Source organism: Hydractinia symbiolongicarpus, chromosome 15, assembly GCF_029227915.1.
Source record: "Hydractinia symbiolongicarpus strain clone_291-10 chromosome 15, HSymV2.1, whole genome shotgun sequence".
Classification (NCBI taxonomy): Eukaryota; Metazoa; Cnidaria; class Hydrozoa; order Anthoathecata; family Hydractiniidae; genus Hydractinia; species Hydractinia symbiolongicarpus.
Window position 1 is genome coordinate 4419545 of NC_079889.1, and position 19350 is coordinate 4438894.

The 19350-nt window shown below is 31.5% G+C and overlaps 2 protein-coding genes across 3 annotated transcripts; both read left to right on the plus strand.

The window, feature by feature from the left end:
- The first annotated feature begins 56 nt into the window (after positions 1–56).
- LOC130628942 (cell cycle control protein 50A-like) lies at positions 57–10408 on the plus strand. The gene is made up of 7 exons (XM_057442008.1): positions 57–283; positions 2836–2969; positions 3830–4021; positions 6969–7119; positions 7567–7908; positions 8544–8709; positions 9567–10408. The coding sequence occupies exons 1-7, from the start codon at positions 226–228 to the stop codon at positions 9580–9582; spliced, it is 1059 nt and encodes a 352-aa protein (XP_057297991.1). The 5' UTR covers positions 57–225; the 3' UTR covers positions 9583–10408.
- Positions 10409–11214: 806 nt separating this feature from the next.
- On the plus strand, positions 11215–16937 carry LOC130628943 (radial spoke head 14 homolog). 2 transcript variants are annotated; one of them, XM_057442009.1, is made up of 9 exons: positions 11215–11324; positions 11968–12073; positions 12631–12717; positions 13320–13381; positions 13696–13768; positions 14625–14701; positions 15101–15249; positions 16099–16215; positions 16548–16937. In XM_057442009.1, exons 1-9 carry the CDS (start codon positions 11232–11234, stop codon positions 16807–16809), a joined length of 1026 nt encoding a protein of 341 aa, XP_057297992.1. In that variant the 5' UTR covers positions 11215–11231; the 3' UTR covers positions 16810–16937. The 2 variants fall into 2 exon arrangements, with proteins under 2 accessions (XP_057297992.1, XP_057297993.1); XM_057442010.1 differs by lacking the exon at positions 11215–11324 and adding an exon at positions 12449–12501.
- The last annotated feature ends 2413 nt before the right edge of the window (positions 16938–19350 follow it).

Genomic DNA, 19350 nt, shown 5'->3' on the forward strand with positions numbered 1-19350 from the left:
TAATGCGCCGAAAACTCCGTGTAGAAGAGTGAACACGTAAAATATTTCCAGCGTGAATGGCTATCCCAGTTTGGTCGATAAGGAAAGAGGGATCAAAACAAATATGCTTGATGGATACTGAAAACTAGAGTAGTGGAGAATAACGAAAGAAGATCAACACAAAAAGCAATAGTAATAAACGAATTACATTTGATTACCATATCTATCTAAAACCCAACATCTAGAATGCTTTGCTTTGGTAAAAAAAAATCAAGTGATGAGGAAGAAACTAGGAGGCCCAGTAGTAAGTCCTTTCAGGCACTCTTTATCCTGTTAATCTGTCCTTTTCCTTCAAAATCTGGCTCATTATATATTTTGCTAACTCTATTTTTCCTTGCTTACAGGCCCTGTTGTGAAATGTAGCCTTAGAACAGTTAGGGAAAATAATTCCTATAGACCGTTTCCAGAAATCCTTGCTTTGCTTCCTTCACAGAACGTTCAAATATAGAAAAAATCATTTCAAGTCTTTTTTATTAAGAAAATAAGTGAGCCATTGGGGCCATCTTAGAAACCCCAACCTTCATTGCCAACTCCAGACATATCTGGTGTTACTCCTTGTGTATATTGATTTCTCCTTATAAAATCCAGAACAAAATATTTTCATAGCAAAACAGTGTCATTGTACTGGAAACTAGTTTTTACCCCTTGTGTCATGGAATAATTCAAAACGAAAACATTGATTTTTTGGGGAACAACATAAGCATGTGTAAAAGACCCTCAAAAATTGTCCTTTTTAACCTTAATTCGGAACTGACTAACAGACTCATTTTAAAACTAAAAAAGGATGCAAATCAAAGACATGTCTGCCGTAGCAAAATGTTAAAGCGGAATTTAGATGATGAATGCCTAAGTAAGTAACATAACCACCATCAAACCAAGGTATATATAGATTAACTGCATGTGTATAAACAATTGTACATACAAAAAACTTAATAATTCTGTCAGAGCTCAGTAAAAAACCAATTCATAATGCATCTATCATTTTTGCTAAAATTTGTGCTTATAGATTTTTGTGCTGTTATTATATAATGTACAAATAGATTCATGCCGTTTATTTTCGTAGCTGTAATTGACCTCCCCTATACCAACTTTTCATTTGGAAAAAAATCTGGCAGATGTTGTTGGGTAGTAGAGTATAAACATATTGAAATGCATTAAAATGACTATTTTAAATCGGTGACAGAAAGATTTTAAAGAGAAAAAAGACACTTTACAAAAATTATTATCACTAATAAAGATAGTAACATGACCGAAAATAGTGGCCGGACACAAGGATAAATTATGCCAAGTTATATGCCAAATCTGGTCTGTCATGCCCGATGACTGACTGTTATTTCGACCCCTGGGTATAGTGTATTGGTTACTTTTAAGATGGTGAGATTGCAAATAAAATTTAATAAAATAGAATATCAATTTCATGGTCATTTAATGTTTCTTATATTTATCAAATGCAAGTTAAATCCTTAAAAACATTTTTTGCATTAATTATTTATGGTATCCAAGATGTCAATTAATAAAGTGTTTACAAAATTTTTGTTTTTATGTCACCAGGGGAATAAAACATTAATTATGTAAATAATTTTTATTCTAAATCCACACGATTAAAATAAAAATGAAAGTATTGATTGAAATAAAAATGAAAATATTTATATTTTATTTTTATATGAAACACCCACTTGCTGCTGGTTCCTATAAATGCAGTTATTTTCTAAACAAGTCTTGGGTTCAATTTTAAACCCAGGGCTTGAATTTAAATCACAAAGTTTTCCTCACTGTAACAAAGTAAACCTCTTTACTACAGCAGTTGTTTCGGAAAACTACAGATCACTTGTCATGGTTTCCTTACAACTTATTTCCAGTGACTTTATATTTCAAAGATTTTTTTATCAAGGTTTAACTTTTACCTACCCTTGTGCTAAAATTTATAAATGAAAGTTTTAATTCCATTCATCAGATTTTCTTTGTGGAGGTAAATGTATATATTTCAGATGTGCCTCAAGAGAATTCAGCCTGTCCAAGAAGGTTTCAGGCAATTGCAAAAATGTCATGAAAACAATAATCTTGCAAAGCTTAGATATTGGGTAAAGCTGGGAGTTAAATTTGGGCTTTGAGTTATGAATGGCTTTGAATAGCTTTAAAGGTTGTTTAATAAGTTTTTTTTTTAAAACACTGTTTTTGTTCTCAAGATATTTTCATGTAAGATATTTAAATATATTGCCTATAAATTATATAAAGTCCTTTTTTTAGGAATTGAAAATTTAGGTATTATAGCACAGTATTAAAATTAACAGATTCACATATCATATTTACCTACTAAACATACTAAACATAAAATCCACTGATTGAAACATAATATATATTTTATTAAATTATGATCTTCATTAAAAAATAATGGCAACAAAGTTTTTTTTGCTACATCAAAACGTGATCATATACAACGCCTTATTTTGTTCTGAAACCAATAAAACACGATCGTGTGAAGCCTGAACAATGCTTTATTTTGTTCTAAAATCAACAAAATATAATCATATGAAACTTAAACAACGTTGTATTTTGTTTAACCGAAACTTTTTGTTCAATTTTTCACATCAATTTTAATATTTAATTTGAACCCTGGAGCATTAATTCGATGTAAAAAATGTATCAAGATGCACTGATTTACTTGCATGAGAACTCTTGTATTTTTGCTTATTACCCAAAACATTGGAACTTACATGTCGGTCTGCAATAACATTTTGTGAGAAAGGATCTATACAAGCTATTCTTATTCTCATTATGATTTTTTTATTATTTTAGATTCAAAATTTAAGCAACAGAAGCTTCCAGCATGGCAACCAATTCTAACTGCTTCTACAGTTCTGCCTGTGTTTTTCCTTATTGGTATTGTCTTTCTACCAGTTGGAATTGCTCTGCTTGTTTCTTCAAATAACGTAAGTTGGGTCTTTTTATCACATTTGATTTTGGTTGTAAATTTGTATATGTGAAGTTAAATAAAATATAAAATATAGAACTTTTCGATATAATTTTTAAACCAAACTAATATATAATATAAAAATATGTCACAATCATATTTTCCTCAAATGACTTCCAAATCGCTACTTTGTGCGTAGGGTGCACAAAATAGTGATGAACCAAATATCTATGACAGACAGTCTGCATAGATTGTTCTAGGGATTTACTGTTATCTTAATAAAGAAAGAAGGTGTTGCAGAAGAAATAATTACAGAATATGTGCGAAACTGTAATAAATAATTGCGAATACACACATTTTTATTGAGATTCCAGAATCAAAGATAGTGAGATTGTTTACAATATTCTTTATTACTCCAATCTTTTTTTCTGTATTCATTTTTTCATAAGATATGTGTAGAGATTAAAAATGTTTTTGAATATTTGGTTTGTTTTGACATTTCTAATGTTACCCCTAATCTCAGTTTTATGCCTACCTTAAAGTCAAAAAAATGTGGAATAAAAACAAGAAGAAATCTCCATATGTGCGATGAAGTTTCTCTATGAATGTGTTGCCCAAAGATTTGGGATTCATGTGAGAGTTAGTAAGAAATGATCAAGAGTAAAAAATAAAAAGAAGTAATTGAATAAATTAAAATTTCTAAATTTAATGTTTTTAAGTAATTAGTGGAAACTTGATTTTGTAGAATCTACTTTTAACTGCTAACTCTGAAAAATAAATCATGACTTTTTGAAGATAACAAAGTACAAATTATGCTTAATAAAAATGAGTATCAAAATATATATGGATGATTTGCTAATAAAATTTTATTATTGTTAGGTGAAGGAAATGGTAATTGAGTACTCCACCCATGAAAACTGCAAGGATTGCCGCGATGAATTGGAAAAGGACGGTCTTTCGAATTTCAAAAATGGAATTCCAATAAATTGTAATTGTACCATAGATTTTGACTTGGACACCAAGTGGGAGGGTGATGTTTACTTTTATTATGGTTTGTCGAATTTTTACCAAGTGAGTTATCCTTTTTTAAGGCCATCTATCATTATCATTTGAAAGCTTAGAATAGATACGCAATATGTTGTGGATACATGGATATTTTGCAAAAACATTTAGCTTTTTACCTTATTCCCCGTCTTCCTGTTATGTATATATAGAAGTGTTTGCTTTTACTTAGTGGTTGTGAATTGACTGCTCCACTCATATTAGTTTTTGTTGGTGGCCTTGTGGTAGAGCGTTTGCGTCCAGTGGGGAAGGTCTTGGGTGTAAACCCGACCGAGTTATGCCAGAGACTATAAAAGTGTGAATTGATCTTTTCTAGGATTGATATCTTAGGCGGTTGCCTAGTTGAGCGGCTGTTGTGCTTGTACACCTTCCATAGCTTTAAATTCACTAGGATCCCCTTCACAGGACACACGTTGATAACAGTTCCTATAGAAACTTCCGAGGCGTATAGTATATGAAACAAAAGCAATGCTATTACAGGGTCATGATTGGATGTATGCTTGGTATATAAATTGTTTCTCCATTTATATATAACCTCTTTTTTGTGCTACACTACAACCAATCAATAAAACAAAGTTCTTAAAGGATTTATAACAAGTAACAATTTTTTTTACAAAAAAAAAAAATATCCAAGTAAAATGCAGCATAATCAAAATTGTTTCAAATAACGGTGACAAAAACATTTCACATCTAGCAAATTTTCAATTTGTATGAACAATATGCATGCAGGGTGTAATCCATAAATTTGAAACAGTGGTGGTAAGTTTAGTATTAGGAATTTTATTCAGTACAAACATTCTAAATTGTCGATTCGCGAAAGTTTATCCACTAAAATTTTTAAAAAATTTGCTGGTTTTAAAAGTTATTTCTGGACTCGCCTTTACTTGGCTCGCCCTCCCAATATAAAAAAGAGACAACTGGCACTGGGAACGAGGTTGGAATAAAATAAGAAATAAACAAAAGCGATATCGTATCTATTTGAAAAAAAAATGAATCAAGGATCTGGATGAGATTTGCAGAATTGATGAAAAGGAGCGGAATGCTTAGAACCAAGCTATTGGCGAAGAAGACGATGATGACAATGCGTGGGAGCCAGAAGAAGACGAGGCTAAAAAATGTGTTTGATCTGTTTTGTGATTTTGACAATAAACCCAATTTATAAAAAGACGTTTTTACATACCATAAGAAAGAAAATTACATTGTTAAAAACCACTTCTTTTCTTTTTCTATCATAAGAAATATAGGCCACTTTTTTATAAGAACATAAAAAATAAGTTTAAAATCACAAATCGCGAAAGTCTATGTCGCCAAAACTTTCCAATTTCAGATTTTGCGAAAGTTTATCTTGCGAAAATTTTCCAATTTGTAGATTCGTGAAAATTAGTTTTTGGACTCACGAAAGTTTCTCCGAATAAAGTAAGAAAAAGACTTTTCACATCTTATTATAAATCATTAAAAATTAAAAATATATAAAAAAACTAGTCGATAGGGCCAGTGGAAAAATCCACTAAGGCAGGATGAAAATGAAAAAGAAGCGTCATTTAAATTTTGATGACGTCAGCAACCCATCCGCAAAAAAAATATAGAACCTTGTTTTGACGTTGCCTCTATTGTGTAGAGCTGATCAAGAACACGTATATGATCATGTGGTTTTGATAAGCAATTAATGAGATATAAGGGTTTAAAATGTTTGCTGACGGAAGCAATGGTCCGTCAAAACCCACCAATTTTTTTTTAGAAATTTGTATACCTGTTGCTTCATCGTATAGATCTTGAAACGATGATCAAGAAAATGTATAGAATCATTTACTTTTGACAAATGTTTGCAGAGATATTTGGGTTTGAAGATTTTTTGATGATGTCATCAACCCGTCCATTCTGAAACGATTTTGGGACCCAGGTTTGGAAAACTTACCCAAATTGGTCCCAGGTGGCCCTAGGTACCCACGCGGTGAAAAAACATTGACGTCACCACCTCATTTCCAAGTTATTTGGCCTCAAGGTTTTAAGTGCACTGTAATGGCTTCAGTAATCTTAATTAACTTTCCTTTGACGTCAATACTATTCTAACGTTAAAGTTTGATAAATTACAGAACCGTTTTATGGGCGATGTTTTACAGACTTTATTAAAGAAAGTAGTAAAGATAATATCCACTTTGCAAAAGTCACAGACAGACAGACGAACTGGCGTATTATTATATAGACTAGTCGATAAGGCCTGTTGAAAAATCCACTTAGGCAGAAGAATAATATAAAAATAGGCTGTTTTAGGTTTTTTGCTAACATCAACCAGTGCATGAAAAAAAAAAGTTGGCGAAATTTGTTTAGCCGTTTCCTGTAATTTGCAGAGCTTAAAACGCTGATGAGAAAAATGTATAGTATCATGTGCTATTGACCAATGGTTACGAAGATATAAAGGTTTAAAAATTATGCTGACGTCAGCAATGGTCCGTAAAAACCTAAAAATATTTTTTTAGAAATTTGTATACCTGTTGCCTTCATCGTAAAGACCTTGAAACAGAAAATGTATAGAACCATGTACTTTTGACAACAGTTACGAAAATATTGAGGTTCAAAAGTTTTTTTGTTGACGTCATCAACCTGGTCATACCGGAACGGATTTGAGGAAATAGATTTGGGAAACTTACCAAATTGGTCCCAAGTGGTCCCTAGTTACCCACGCAGAAGATGACGTCAATTATTTCCACCCGTTTCCAAGTTATTTAGCCTTAAATTTAAAAGTGCATTGCAATGGCTTCACTAATCTTAATATACTCTCCTTTGACGTCAATATTGCTTAACGTCAAAGTTTGGTAATGTACAGAACAAATTTATAGGCAATGTTTTATAGATTTTATCAAAGAAATTTTATCGACTTTGCAAAAGTGACAGACAGACACACGGAACTGGCGTATTATTATATAGATATTTTAATTTCAAGCTGTTTTATGTATAGAACCACCGACGTTATGTGCGTTCCAGAGATGACAATCAGCTACATGGCGACCTAAAAAAAACAGTCAACTCCAACTGTGAACCATTCGACAAAAACTCATCTGGATTTGCATATGCGCCATGTGGCGCAGTTGCGAACAGTATGTTTACAGGTATCCAGCATCTATTTATCAAAACATTTTAAGCATATATATAATGTGCTTGTTGATAGTCATATGTGAGTAATAGTATAGTAGTAACAGTAGTATTCTCATTTGGCTCTAACCTGGAATAGTCTATTTTAGAAAATAAAATTCATGAAAACAACAACTATTACTTTCAGTTCCATCTGCAGTGTTAATGTTTACAGATTAAATGCTCCAGTTTTCCATGACTGACTTGTTACCTTCTTTTATTGCAGTCTTTCATTTTGTTAAAAAACTATTTCAGTTTTAAGGTTTGTTTTTCACCATTTGTTTTCCAACTGCGTAGGATAATCAACTTTCCTTGGCCTTATTTGCCTCTTTTTATTTTTTTTGTTTTACCTATTCGTTAAAATTTAAATGTCCCTTTCCTTTACTAAAAAATTGAGTTCTTTGTATGCAATTTTTTGTTTGCAGATCGATTTGAAATAACAAAAATGGATATGGGCGAAAGTGTACCTTTGATTCACAAAGACATTGCTTGGAAAAGTGACAGGGAGACAAAGTTTAAGAATCCCTCCTCTTTATCTGAATTCAAAAATTTTCTCAAGCCAAAGTATTGGACAAAGAGTGTGACTGAGCTGGATACAGAAACAAAGAATGATGCTAATAATGGTTTTGTTAATCAAGATTTCATTGTTTGGATGAGAGTTGCAGCATTTCCGACCTTTCGTAAATTGTACAGAAAATTGGATCGTTCTAAAAGTAAATTTAGGAATGGTTTGTCAAATGGAAAATACCAATTAAGGATTTATTACAGTATCCTTTCATACAATTATTAATTTATTTTGTGGTCATTAGGTTAGTGTTCCCTCAGGCAGGAAATTTAGTCAATTTTTAAAAGTTAAATTTGTCAAAAGGAAGTAAAATTTAAGCTGGCAAGAAAAATGTTTAAAGTTAAAGAAACAGTAATTCTTAAATCATTTAAGATTTGGAAAATTTCAGTACATACACTACACATTTAAAATTTAACAATCTTTCAGACAGTTTGAAATTTTAAAAATTAGAATAAAGTCTTTGCTTGAACCCACAGAAACATTTTTTAAGCATCTAGTCAAGGCTTCGGAATAGAATCATAGATCTATTATAGATGTTTTTAAAAGTTATTATGATGATAGATTTTATCAGACAAATAAAAAATAGAATTGATTATGAGCTTGTGGATTTGCAAGTTGATAAAGAAAACAATAATTCATTTTTAGGTGGAAAAATTATCAAGTAGAACATTTATTGTTGAAACTTATCACAATTCAGCATTTAATGTTGGCAAGTACAAACACTTGTGTTTCTTATTTTAATAAGGGCATTAATGTTAAAAATAAAATTACAAGGATCATATCGGCATTTGAATTTGTTAAGCACAAATACTATAACTCTCCTTAACTAGGTTATAGATTACCCTGTCGAAAGCTTTGGTGGTAAAAAAAGATTTATTTTAACAACATCTTCATGGATAGGAGGGAAAAATTCCTTCCTTGGTATCGCATATATTATTGTTGGTTGCTTTTGTCTCATCTTTGGATTTATCTTCTTGGTTATTCATATGAAAGTTCGAACAAAGTAAGTCAAATCTTATGTAGAATGCCGGAAATTTGCTATCTGAACCTGTTTAATAATATACTTTAAGGAAAGACATTTTGATGGAAACAAATTTGGTGGAATAGGTAGTGATTAATTTGCCAGATAGCAAAAAAATTCTGCATCAGTTTTATTTGGCGTTGAGCTAAACTGTATATTTACCTGATGATAAAAAATACTTTATTCATAAAATTCTCAAGCTTGTTCTTTTTGGTAAGGTAACAACATTAGTTTGTTACAATAAAAACCATCAACTTACTGAAGTTGCTTGTAATCAATGCTACTTTAATGGAATGGCGAGAATTAAATTTCTTAATTATAAAAATGTTTAGTTATTTCGCGAAATGTTTTAATTGCTACTGTCAAAAATATGTTTTAACGATTTTTCGTCATTATGACTTTGCCATTGATGAAGGACGAAAAGCCTTTATTTGTCTATTTGCTGTGTAGTCGTAAACTTGTGCTGGAATAAAAACATTAATCATACGAATTATGTTATAGTATTTATTTATTTGCAAAAATAAATTCTCACAAAATTGCAAAATTAAATTCTCGCAAAAATTAATGCTTGTGAAAATTTATTCCATGAGGTAAAATTAAATGCATATATAATAAATCTTATGTAGAAACACACGAAAATTGAATGTCTACAATCTTTAGTGGAGACTGAAAAATAAAATTTTGGCAGAAATTTAAGTTGGTGGGTTGTATAAACTGCCAATTCCCTCAAATCAGTTTAAATTTCTTCTATTAAGTTATATTGCTTTTCCCTGATTTCTTTTCCTCTCAGTAAATCAGTAGAAATGATTCAACACATGCTACAATATTCTTTTGTTTAGGCCATTGATGAATTAACAATGATCCATGGATGACTTGCACTGAAACTGAAAAGGAAAAAATATTGTTGCTAATGACTTCGTTTGTTGTATATTACGTTTACGTCTACACGAATGTACTACAGGGATGTGCATTACCAGAAAGAAAGAAAAATATAAACTTAGAATAACTGAATTACCAGACAAGCCAAAATATAATAATTTTTTTTAATCTGCTGTTATATGGTAAACATCAATGGTTAAATTTCATCAAACTTGTATCTTTACACACGTAATGGACTGCTGTATTGCAGGTGGATTGTATTATTCTTAAGAAAGGTTTATTTAGGAGATATAATTTGCATTTTATCTGCACTACACAACTTGTTTGAAAATTTGTCAGCAAAAAAAACAACTTATTTTGACATTTAAAAGTTGCCTTTATGGAAGTTTTAATTTTTTGTAGTTTTTTGATGTTTTATGTAGTTAACTAGTTGTTTGTCTGCAAAAAATCCATTTGAATTGTCAAAAATATATTGCATTTGTTATGGCAGCTAAAAATATTTTGTGCATTCTTAACATGAAGTCATGTGACAGACAAAGTATAGCTACAATTAAGAAATGTATTTAGATATGATTGCAACCACTTAGAAATTAATTTTTTGTAGTATGAATTTGTGTTTGGCATAGAAAAATGCATGCAGCTAATGCTTTCATTGTTACGTGAAACCTCAAATTAAAAACTATGCTCCAAGACATCATGTATTATAAATTTAAATTTTTATATTGTGTTTATTTGTTTTATTATTTTGTAAGATTTTCTTATTTACTTAACAGCACAAAAAAATAAATAAAAAATTCTGTTTCTTCTTTTTTTATGTTTGCTTTTTTGCAGTAGGTATTTTCAATGTGCAATGTATTACAATCCAAATTTGTCTTTGTCAGCTAACATCAGCATCCCTAAGATAATTTCACTTCAAAGAAATTTTTTTTTTGTAGCGAATTGCTAATTATTTATACACTGATTATTTTTTAAATAGACAGTCGGAATACCCTTACGTAAGTCTTTCTAATAGTTTGTCTATAAAGTAAAAGTTGCTATGAACTGGTATCTAGATGAAAACATATCATTATCTAAAGCATACGCAAGCATTGTTAATGTTATCATTCACTAAAAAAGCAGAAAAAAATAAGCGAAATTGTATTTGGTCACAGAATAGTTGATTTTAACAGTAAAAATTTTGTAGGTTTCTGGATGTAAAGATCTTTTTGCTTTGGTATTTTCTTCTGTTTCCAGATATGTATAGCAAGCGCATCTGTATACAAAAACTTTTGTTATATGAAAAAAAGATAGATATAAGATAGAAAAATTAAAGAAAAGTCACCTTAAGTAGCATTATTTAGAACTTTCCCCTCAAATCTTCTCAAATTTGCTAATTCACAATACATTTCAAAATTAGGTATGTTAGGTGCATGCAATGTTATATTTTCTATAATTTTCTTAAATTTCTTTTTAGAGTTTACCAAAATCTTTTCAATTTTATAAGGAAAATAGTCATAATGGTTGAAAAGTGAACCTCAAAAGGACTCAACCGATTTGAATTTTGAATCTAAGAACAGTGGCAACCCTTGTTAGTGTTTTTTAATAACCTGTTCTTATTTCTCTTTGCAGTACGACACTATAAAATTATGGCACATACTGTTATATCAGCACATCTTCCTCCCGATATTGATCCAACAAAAGTCCAGTTAGCGTTTGGAGATCGAGCATTACCAAAACTGGTAAGTAAAAGTGTAACAGTGTGATTTGTTGCATTTGACGTGATAATGTTTATTTTTTAAAATTTTTGCATTATGTTGTTTATATGTGGTTTATAAGGGACTGATAAAGACTAAGTTTACAGCTTTACCGAATGGTGGCCTTGTGGTAGAGCGTTCGCTTTTAGTGCTGAAGGTTGTGGATTCCAAGTTGTACCAGAGAGTATAGAACTGTGAATCCATCCTTTCTGCTTAGCGTTCACTACGAGAATAGAATTAATATCTTAGCCGGTTGTCTACTTAACCGGTTGTTGTACTGGCACGGCATCGGGAGCTTAAAAGGGAGCTTTAAATGTGCTGGGACCCCCTTTGCAGGACCCTTATTGATAACAATACCAATAGGAATTAAAGAGGTGAATAATAGTAATAATATATTTAATGAAATTTCAAGTTTACTGAAGTCATGAGTTTTGTTAAAGTTCAAACTTGTTATAACTTAAAGTGCATGTTAAAATTAAGATGTGCTATGTATTTTTTAGTTGGCTAACTGCAATCCTAAGTAAGAAAAATATTTTTTGTGGCTTAGCCTACTAAATGTTGAAGGACTTAACATAAATTATTTCTCTACTCAAAATCTGTTCATTTAAACTTGATTTTTTTTCTTCAGAATGAAGAACTTAACAGTGTTGAGTTGATAACACGACAGAAAGCTTTGATGGCGTTATGTGATGTACTACATAACCCAGAATATGTGAAGCGATCCATTCAATGCTGTAAGTGCATGTAAAGTATCTATCCTTTGTTCCCATTTCTTTAATTAACAGTGTAGCAGTTGTATTACTATAGACTTATTACTGTATATTATTGCTATCAACGAGGTACCTGCAAAAGGGGTCCCAGTGTATTTGAAGGTCTTATTTAAGCTATGAAAGCAGTCTAGGCAGAATATCGCTCAACTAGACAATCGCTTAAGATATCAATCCTATTCTCGTGCTGATCGCTAAGTTCTTATTTAACACTGTTTTGTTCTTCTTTTAGCTTTGATGTCCTTTCGTAATTGCTAAAATTGATTTATGCAATCATGTTTGCAAAAACCTGGATACTTTTGTCTAACCTACTCCCGAAATTTATGTACGCTGTTTTCATAGGCATAATACGATTGGAACCCTTTTAAAGCTAAGCCTACTCTTGGGAAAGCAAGGTTAAGGATTTTAAAATTTTAGTGTATGAATAAATTAATGGAAAAATAAAGTGACGAAATGAAAAATGTTGTTGTTTTGTAAATGTCTGTGAAAACTTACATTGTGTATAGAATTTGTTTTTGTTATAGCGATTGTTGAAAGTTTGAAAGCGTTACTGCGAGACAATGATGCTGTCGTGAGAATGAAATCTACAGAAGCTCTACTTATACTTTCTCGTATGTCCATTAATACGTTTGTGTATGCTGTCAATGATTCTGCCACTGCCTGACACTCATACACCCCGATTACTTAATATATCTGACTTTAACCAGCGCTTAGTACTCACTCGACATTCAGTGTTCACTCACTCTATTGTTCTTGTTTCGGACGTTTGCAAAAAAGATATTCCAGTTCGTGCACAGAAACTACCGCAAAAAAGAATAATTTTTTTGGAAATAACGTAAAAATTTTTTATAAATCGTGGTGCGCTACATGAGTTTTTAAAAAAACAATGTAAATGAAAATATTTTTGGAAATGCTTCCCTTTTCCTCTTTCACACGTTTAATTATAGGGATACTAGAATTCTAACCAAGCTGGTCATTATTCTTATTTCTTCATTATTCTAAACAATAGATCTATTATTTTTAACCTTAAATCCATATTCTTATAGAAAAAAAGCGTGTGAAAGTCTTGCAATCATTTGCTAATCTTTAATATGCGCCTCCCTTGAATGATCACACATTAGTCTGAAAGTTAAATGAGAGCTTATTTAAGTAAATTCGATAACATTAATCCTATTGAAGTTTGATAAAGTAATTCTTTCGACTTTCATTTTAGGGCATGCCATTGGAAGACAGGTGTTAATCGATGAAGCTGTTATTCCACCATTAGCTAAGTTGGTAAGATAAAGAAGATAGAAAACTTTGAAATTCAAGCCAGATTCAAAAATCTCATTGAAAACCCTAAATATCAAACAGGGAAAATATCAGTTTCAAGGATGAGTCGAAAAAGATTTTTTTCACAACATGGATCTTTCATGCAATAAAGAAGTAAAGCAGAGTAAATTAATATAATAATGCTAATTCACGGCTTCTTAAAAAAAATCAGGCTTCACCCATTTTTAAAATCGAAGTTCTTAACCAAATATCTTTTTCGGTCCAAAACATTTTTATGTTTTATTTTTCGACTTTATATTCATGATTTTTTGTTTTAGTTCGATGACGATTGTTACGACGTGAGATTGAATACACATCGCACTGTTGAGATGATCTCTTCAGCGCCTTCTGGTTTGTTTTGTTCTTACATAATTTTTTTAAATATTAACTCGGGCATATAACTTCACAGTAATAATAAATACGAGAAGTTAATGATGACATAAAATAAAAAATGTCATCATCAAACTTCTCGTATTTATTTTTATTTTTTTATTGTTTTAAATTTAAAAATTATTCAAAATCGAACATCTCTTTTTTCTTCTTAATGGAAGGGGGGAAATGACAACAGGCCACGACATTGATACCAGTAAAAATATATTTAGTTTTATAAAACGAATGCCTTGTCGGTAAAAAGTGACCAAATTTTGACCCAAGGTACTTTTTGAAGTGACAAAATCTTTTACTGACTTTTTATTAGTGACCAATAAAATAGGAGTTGTGTATTAGATAATTTTTAGTTTAAATGTTTTGTTAAGATTGTTATAAAAAGGAGAATTTTTTAAATTCCTTTGCATTAAATTTTATAATTTATAAACTGGACAGATATTCAAAAAATTAGTCTACAAAAAGCCACTATGTCGTTTTTCGGTATAAACCGGCGGAGAAAAGAGGATACATGGCGCCATTACGTATCATATTGGCTTCTAATTTTGGAAAATAAAAAAGCTACACGATTTTTTTTATAAGATTACCCAAATTCTAACCAGGCTAGTTATTATTCTTATCTTTTTATTGTTCTGAACAATAGATCTTTTGTTTAACCGTGTAACCCAGCCTGATATTCCTGCAAACTATGTTCCTGTAAAAAGCGTGTAGCCTGAGAAATTTACAGATACTTACAAAGAAAACGTACATTTTGGTTGTATGTACATAATTTTGTCTAGCAAAATAAGAGATAATAACTTTTAAATTTGTATGTTCCCTTCAGGAGCAGATGGCTTAGTTAACTGTGATTTGATACCAATTTTAATTAAAAAAGTACCAACAGAAGAAGATGAGATTAAGGTGAGGATCATAACTAATTATTCTCAATATTTTAATGAATTATGGCATTTGTTGCTAAACACGAAGTTTAAGATGTTGTGATTTAGAACAGCCTGTTTTTAAATTCTAAATCGAATGTAAACAAGAATAATCGAACGATCGAACATCCATATAGGATAGAATGTTAGACGATCTGAGACCTTAGGATGACATAAAAAATTGTTGGGAAACACACATATGTATATATAAGTCAGTGATTTGTACTTTAACGTAATATACAGGCGAAAAAAGAAATTAATGATCAAAATGGCGATTTTACACAAGGTAGTTGACGAGTATAGCCAGTCTATAAAGAGAATGAATTACCATTTTATACATCGTTCTTACGTACTAGTCTAAATAATGTTTTTTGCTTCGTAGTTACTGATACTCGATTCTCTTCATCGTTGCATGAGAATTAATTCAACACAAGCTCTTGCCAGTAATGGCATGGCTGTTTATACTTCCTTGTTAAAACACTCTATGGAGGAGATCAGATCGAAAGCAGCAATGGATATCAAAGAGCTAAGGTGTGTTTTCTATTGGCGTGTACAAACTTCTCATGAGATGCTACTCTCAGGTGCTTAATACAATGGGGGTCCTAATAGCTGGAGGGAACGGAATTTTTTTGAGAACCAATAAGCAGGGGGGGGGGGGGTGGGGGTATTAAACGGGTGGGTCAGAATTTTTACTAAGAGAAGAGATACATGTGTGATACAATATGTGATACAAAGTAGGTACAAATGCAGTGCGTAACAATCAATAAACGTAGTGCTAGCTTGCGTCAATAATGGTAAGTAAATACCAGCAAACACGCAGAATGTATGAACGTTCAAAACAAAAATTATTTCCAAAAACATTTTGACCATCAGGAGCTTATTCATTGGATGGAATTAATAAGCGGGGAAGGGGGGGGAATCTTAATAAGGTGTGGGTGGGTGGAAAAAAAATCTGAAAATTAATAAGCGCGCCCCTCCCCTGTATTAAGCACCCGAGAGTAAGAATATTGGCCGACGTCAAAATTATTGCAATAACATAATCCTGACGATATATATATATATATTTTTCCAATAATACAGAGGTAGTGCATAGATTATAACCTGTGCTATTGAATATATTCAAAAACAACATTAAAAAGAATAAGAAAATTACTAAGATTACTATTTTTTGACTAACGTAATTGCTTTTAAAAATCAAAACAAGTATTCGAACTCTCTTTCAGTTTTAATAATCGAAAGATGAAGTTAAATATTCGAACATTCGAAATGCTTGTTCTATTATGTTTTTGACAATACAATATTAAATCTGGTCAGTATCCGTGCATGAATAGAAGGGTTCTACTGATTATACGACCTCCTTATCTCCTGTTCGTCTTTTAGTTACCCAACTGACGGGAAGAACAAGGCATGCGATGAAGGAGCTGTAGAGTTATTGGTCGGGTTACTCAACGACGAAGATACTTCGGTTCGTTCACAAGCTTGTGCTGCACTTATGGTGTAAGTGAATTTATACAATTTTTAAAAATGATCAAACAAGGGATAACTAACCAGGCCAGTTGTTGCTAGCTTTTCGTAAGAACCCACCCTCTGAGTAGACACTATCTATGATACTTTTGGCACCGACAGAAAAAAAATCGTTTGTTTTTCAAAATAATTGCGAAGATTAATTTCTACGAATTTTTAGTAAATTCGCAAAGTTTTTCGCAAAATTGACCTTTTCAAAAATTTAGCACAAATAGATATTCGCCAATAGAATAAAATTCGCGAAAGTCGCGAAAAAAGATCCTTTTTCATTCTCTGTAAATTATTTTTCGTATTATTTTTTGCAGGATTACTATCACTACACGTGGAAAACTTCTTACAATGGAATGCGGTGTTATCCCGACTTTAATAAAGCTTTTAAAAGACGAATGCGTTGAAGTGAGACTCAATACACTTAAACTGATCACCACGTTGTCAGAAACACCACAAGGGAGGAGTGAATTATTGGAATCCCTATCGAAGATTTCGATGTTAAAACATGATCATGATAGTCAAGCTGTTAGAAAAGCGGCACAGATCGCTGAGAAGTCCATTATGTGGAAGCCGTGACAAAACAAACAGAAATAAATAATTTTATTTAGTGATTAATTTGTGTGTTTGTACATTACTATTTAATATATACTGTAAATACAGTTTTGAATATATTTAATATATTTTTGAGAAAATTTCATATAAAATATTGGGCTTTTGATTTTACTTGGAAGCCTCTTTTGGGATAAAAAGTTTTCGATTACATATAATTAATTGGCTGTAATAAGACAAGGCTTCTACTAGTACAGGAAAATCTAGGATAACATTAAAAAGAGTTTAGAACAAAATTTCTTGTTAGTTATAGTTCATAGTACTTTGAGTAATACTGATAATAGTACTGTGAGGGATACTGATAATAGTACTGTGAGGGATACTGATAATAGTACTGTGAGGGATACTGATAATAGCAAATGTGAGGAAAAATGTGAGGAATCCTGCTAATGGTCACAGAACTGTTACGAACCCTGATAATAGTACACAGTACTGAGAGGGTATGCTGACAATGGTGCCTTGGAAGATACCAATACTATAAAGAGACGATTATCTGGTTCAATTGAATTGTTTCTTGCGTTTATTTAAGAAGAAAAAAAGTCGATTTTCTTTCTGGAGATTTTTTTCGACCTCACATATTGTGACTAATAGGATGAAACTTTTCATGCTCTGAATTACGCGATGTGATCCGATCATAGTGATGTCTTTCAAAAACAGGATTAAATCGGTGAATGGTAAACGGTAAACACAGCATGCATATTGAGAAGAAAGTTATGATATCTAAGATTAAACATTCTTAAAGAAATTAGTGTCTAAAGAGGGATATCTTTGGATCAGGCTAACGAATTCCCAGGTTGAAGGATCTGGTAACGAGACTGCAAAGTCCTACGTTATTGTTGCTACGTTTTATTACGATGTATCTTACCTACAGGTTACTAATTTTTAAAAAAGGGCTTACGCTAACGTTTCTCATTTATCCAGCAATTTATAATAGATATATTACACTCCCACCCCTCTTCCCTCCCTCCAGCAAAAAAGAACAAAACACAAACAATACTAAAAAAAAAGTGTTAAAAAAATTCCATTTATCACAAAAGTCGCAAAATTTTACTCTTAAGAAATATCAAGTTTGTTAACTTTGCGCAAAGTAAATTTCTTAAGGTATTTTAATACTTCGTCCCATTTTCTTTTGATGCTAAGGGAGGTAGTATCGTATTGAAAACTGGAAAGGTTGTTTCTGTTTTGTTTTATTTTTGTCTAAAGGTTTTAAGAATGAAATGATTACTTCTTCCCACTTTCCCACAAAGTGTTCTCTGTGATAATTATGGTAACCCCCAGGTCTTGTAGGTATTTCACATCTGGAGAAACTAAAGGAGGCTTGGAGTCGAAGTCAATGTTAATTAAAACTGGGCAGGAAGTTCAAGGTGTGAAACAGTAGTTGTTTTTCTGTTTTATAAATGTAAACAAAATAAGTTGTTGACGTTACATGAAAACATCAGTTGATGTAACGAAATATTTTTCTACATAAAATTATACTACGTTAATTTTTACTCGACGGTGTTTACACGAGACAGAAAAGGTAAGTGTGTTATAGAATTTATTTTAATTCGTTTCCAGCTTTGTTTTTAGTTCCTACGATGATAGCAGAATCTTTGCCCTAGGCTAGAAGTTGATTTGTTGTAAACTTAAATTGTTTTGAATGTTCCACTAGTGTTATTAGTTAGTTGTGTATTTGCTTATATTTTGATTACAGTAGATTCAACTTACAAACTTATTTTATGCACGTCGATTCCTAAGAAAAAGTTTCAAACCTATTAACATGTTTTCATTCTCAGATAAGCAGACGATCGTAAGAACGCATCTTCCAAAGATATTTTGCAGGAAAAATTCTTTGAAAAAAAAAAGGATTGAATGCATTGAAAGGAAGGTTTCACGTACAGATTGTTCAAAACATTGTAAATAATATTAAACCAAATCGTCTTTTGCTAAATAAAAATCTTCTGCGGCGCTTTACAAATTAACACAAAACAACTTTGCTACATAAGCATTATTAAACAAGGTCACAGACATGCCCTTCTCAAACACAGACTTACCCTTTTCAAGCTAGAGTGGGTGCTAATAAAGATGGAGAGTGACTTTTGTCAATCAAAAATATTTATCTATACTTAAATGACGGAAGTCACAAGTAATAGTGTCTGTCAAAAAAAAGCGCAAAATATTTTAAATATATCTCACTTACTCATAACATGTTAATAAAAGTTTAAGCTATGTTTGTATTAATGTTGGGTGCAAGGGCGAATGTGATACGACACAAGGCTAGCCCCTTCAGTTACTATGTTAAACATGGAAGGATAAGTTAAACCGTACTATGAAGAAATAATCCATCCTCTTCCCCAGGGTTTTTTGCCTTCCTGATATGAAAAAAGGCGGGGGAAATTTTTGCCGTCATCCCTTATATCAAATAAGGCAAAATACCCTGGGGACGAGGGTGGAAATAATCGAGAAGCGATGAAGGGCATGATTTTTTGTACTTTCACATGTGTATATTAATTAATCTGTTTTGATAAT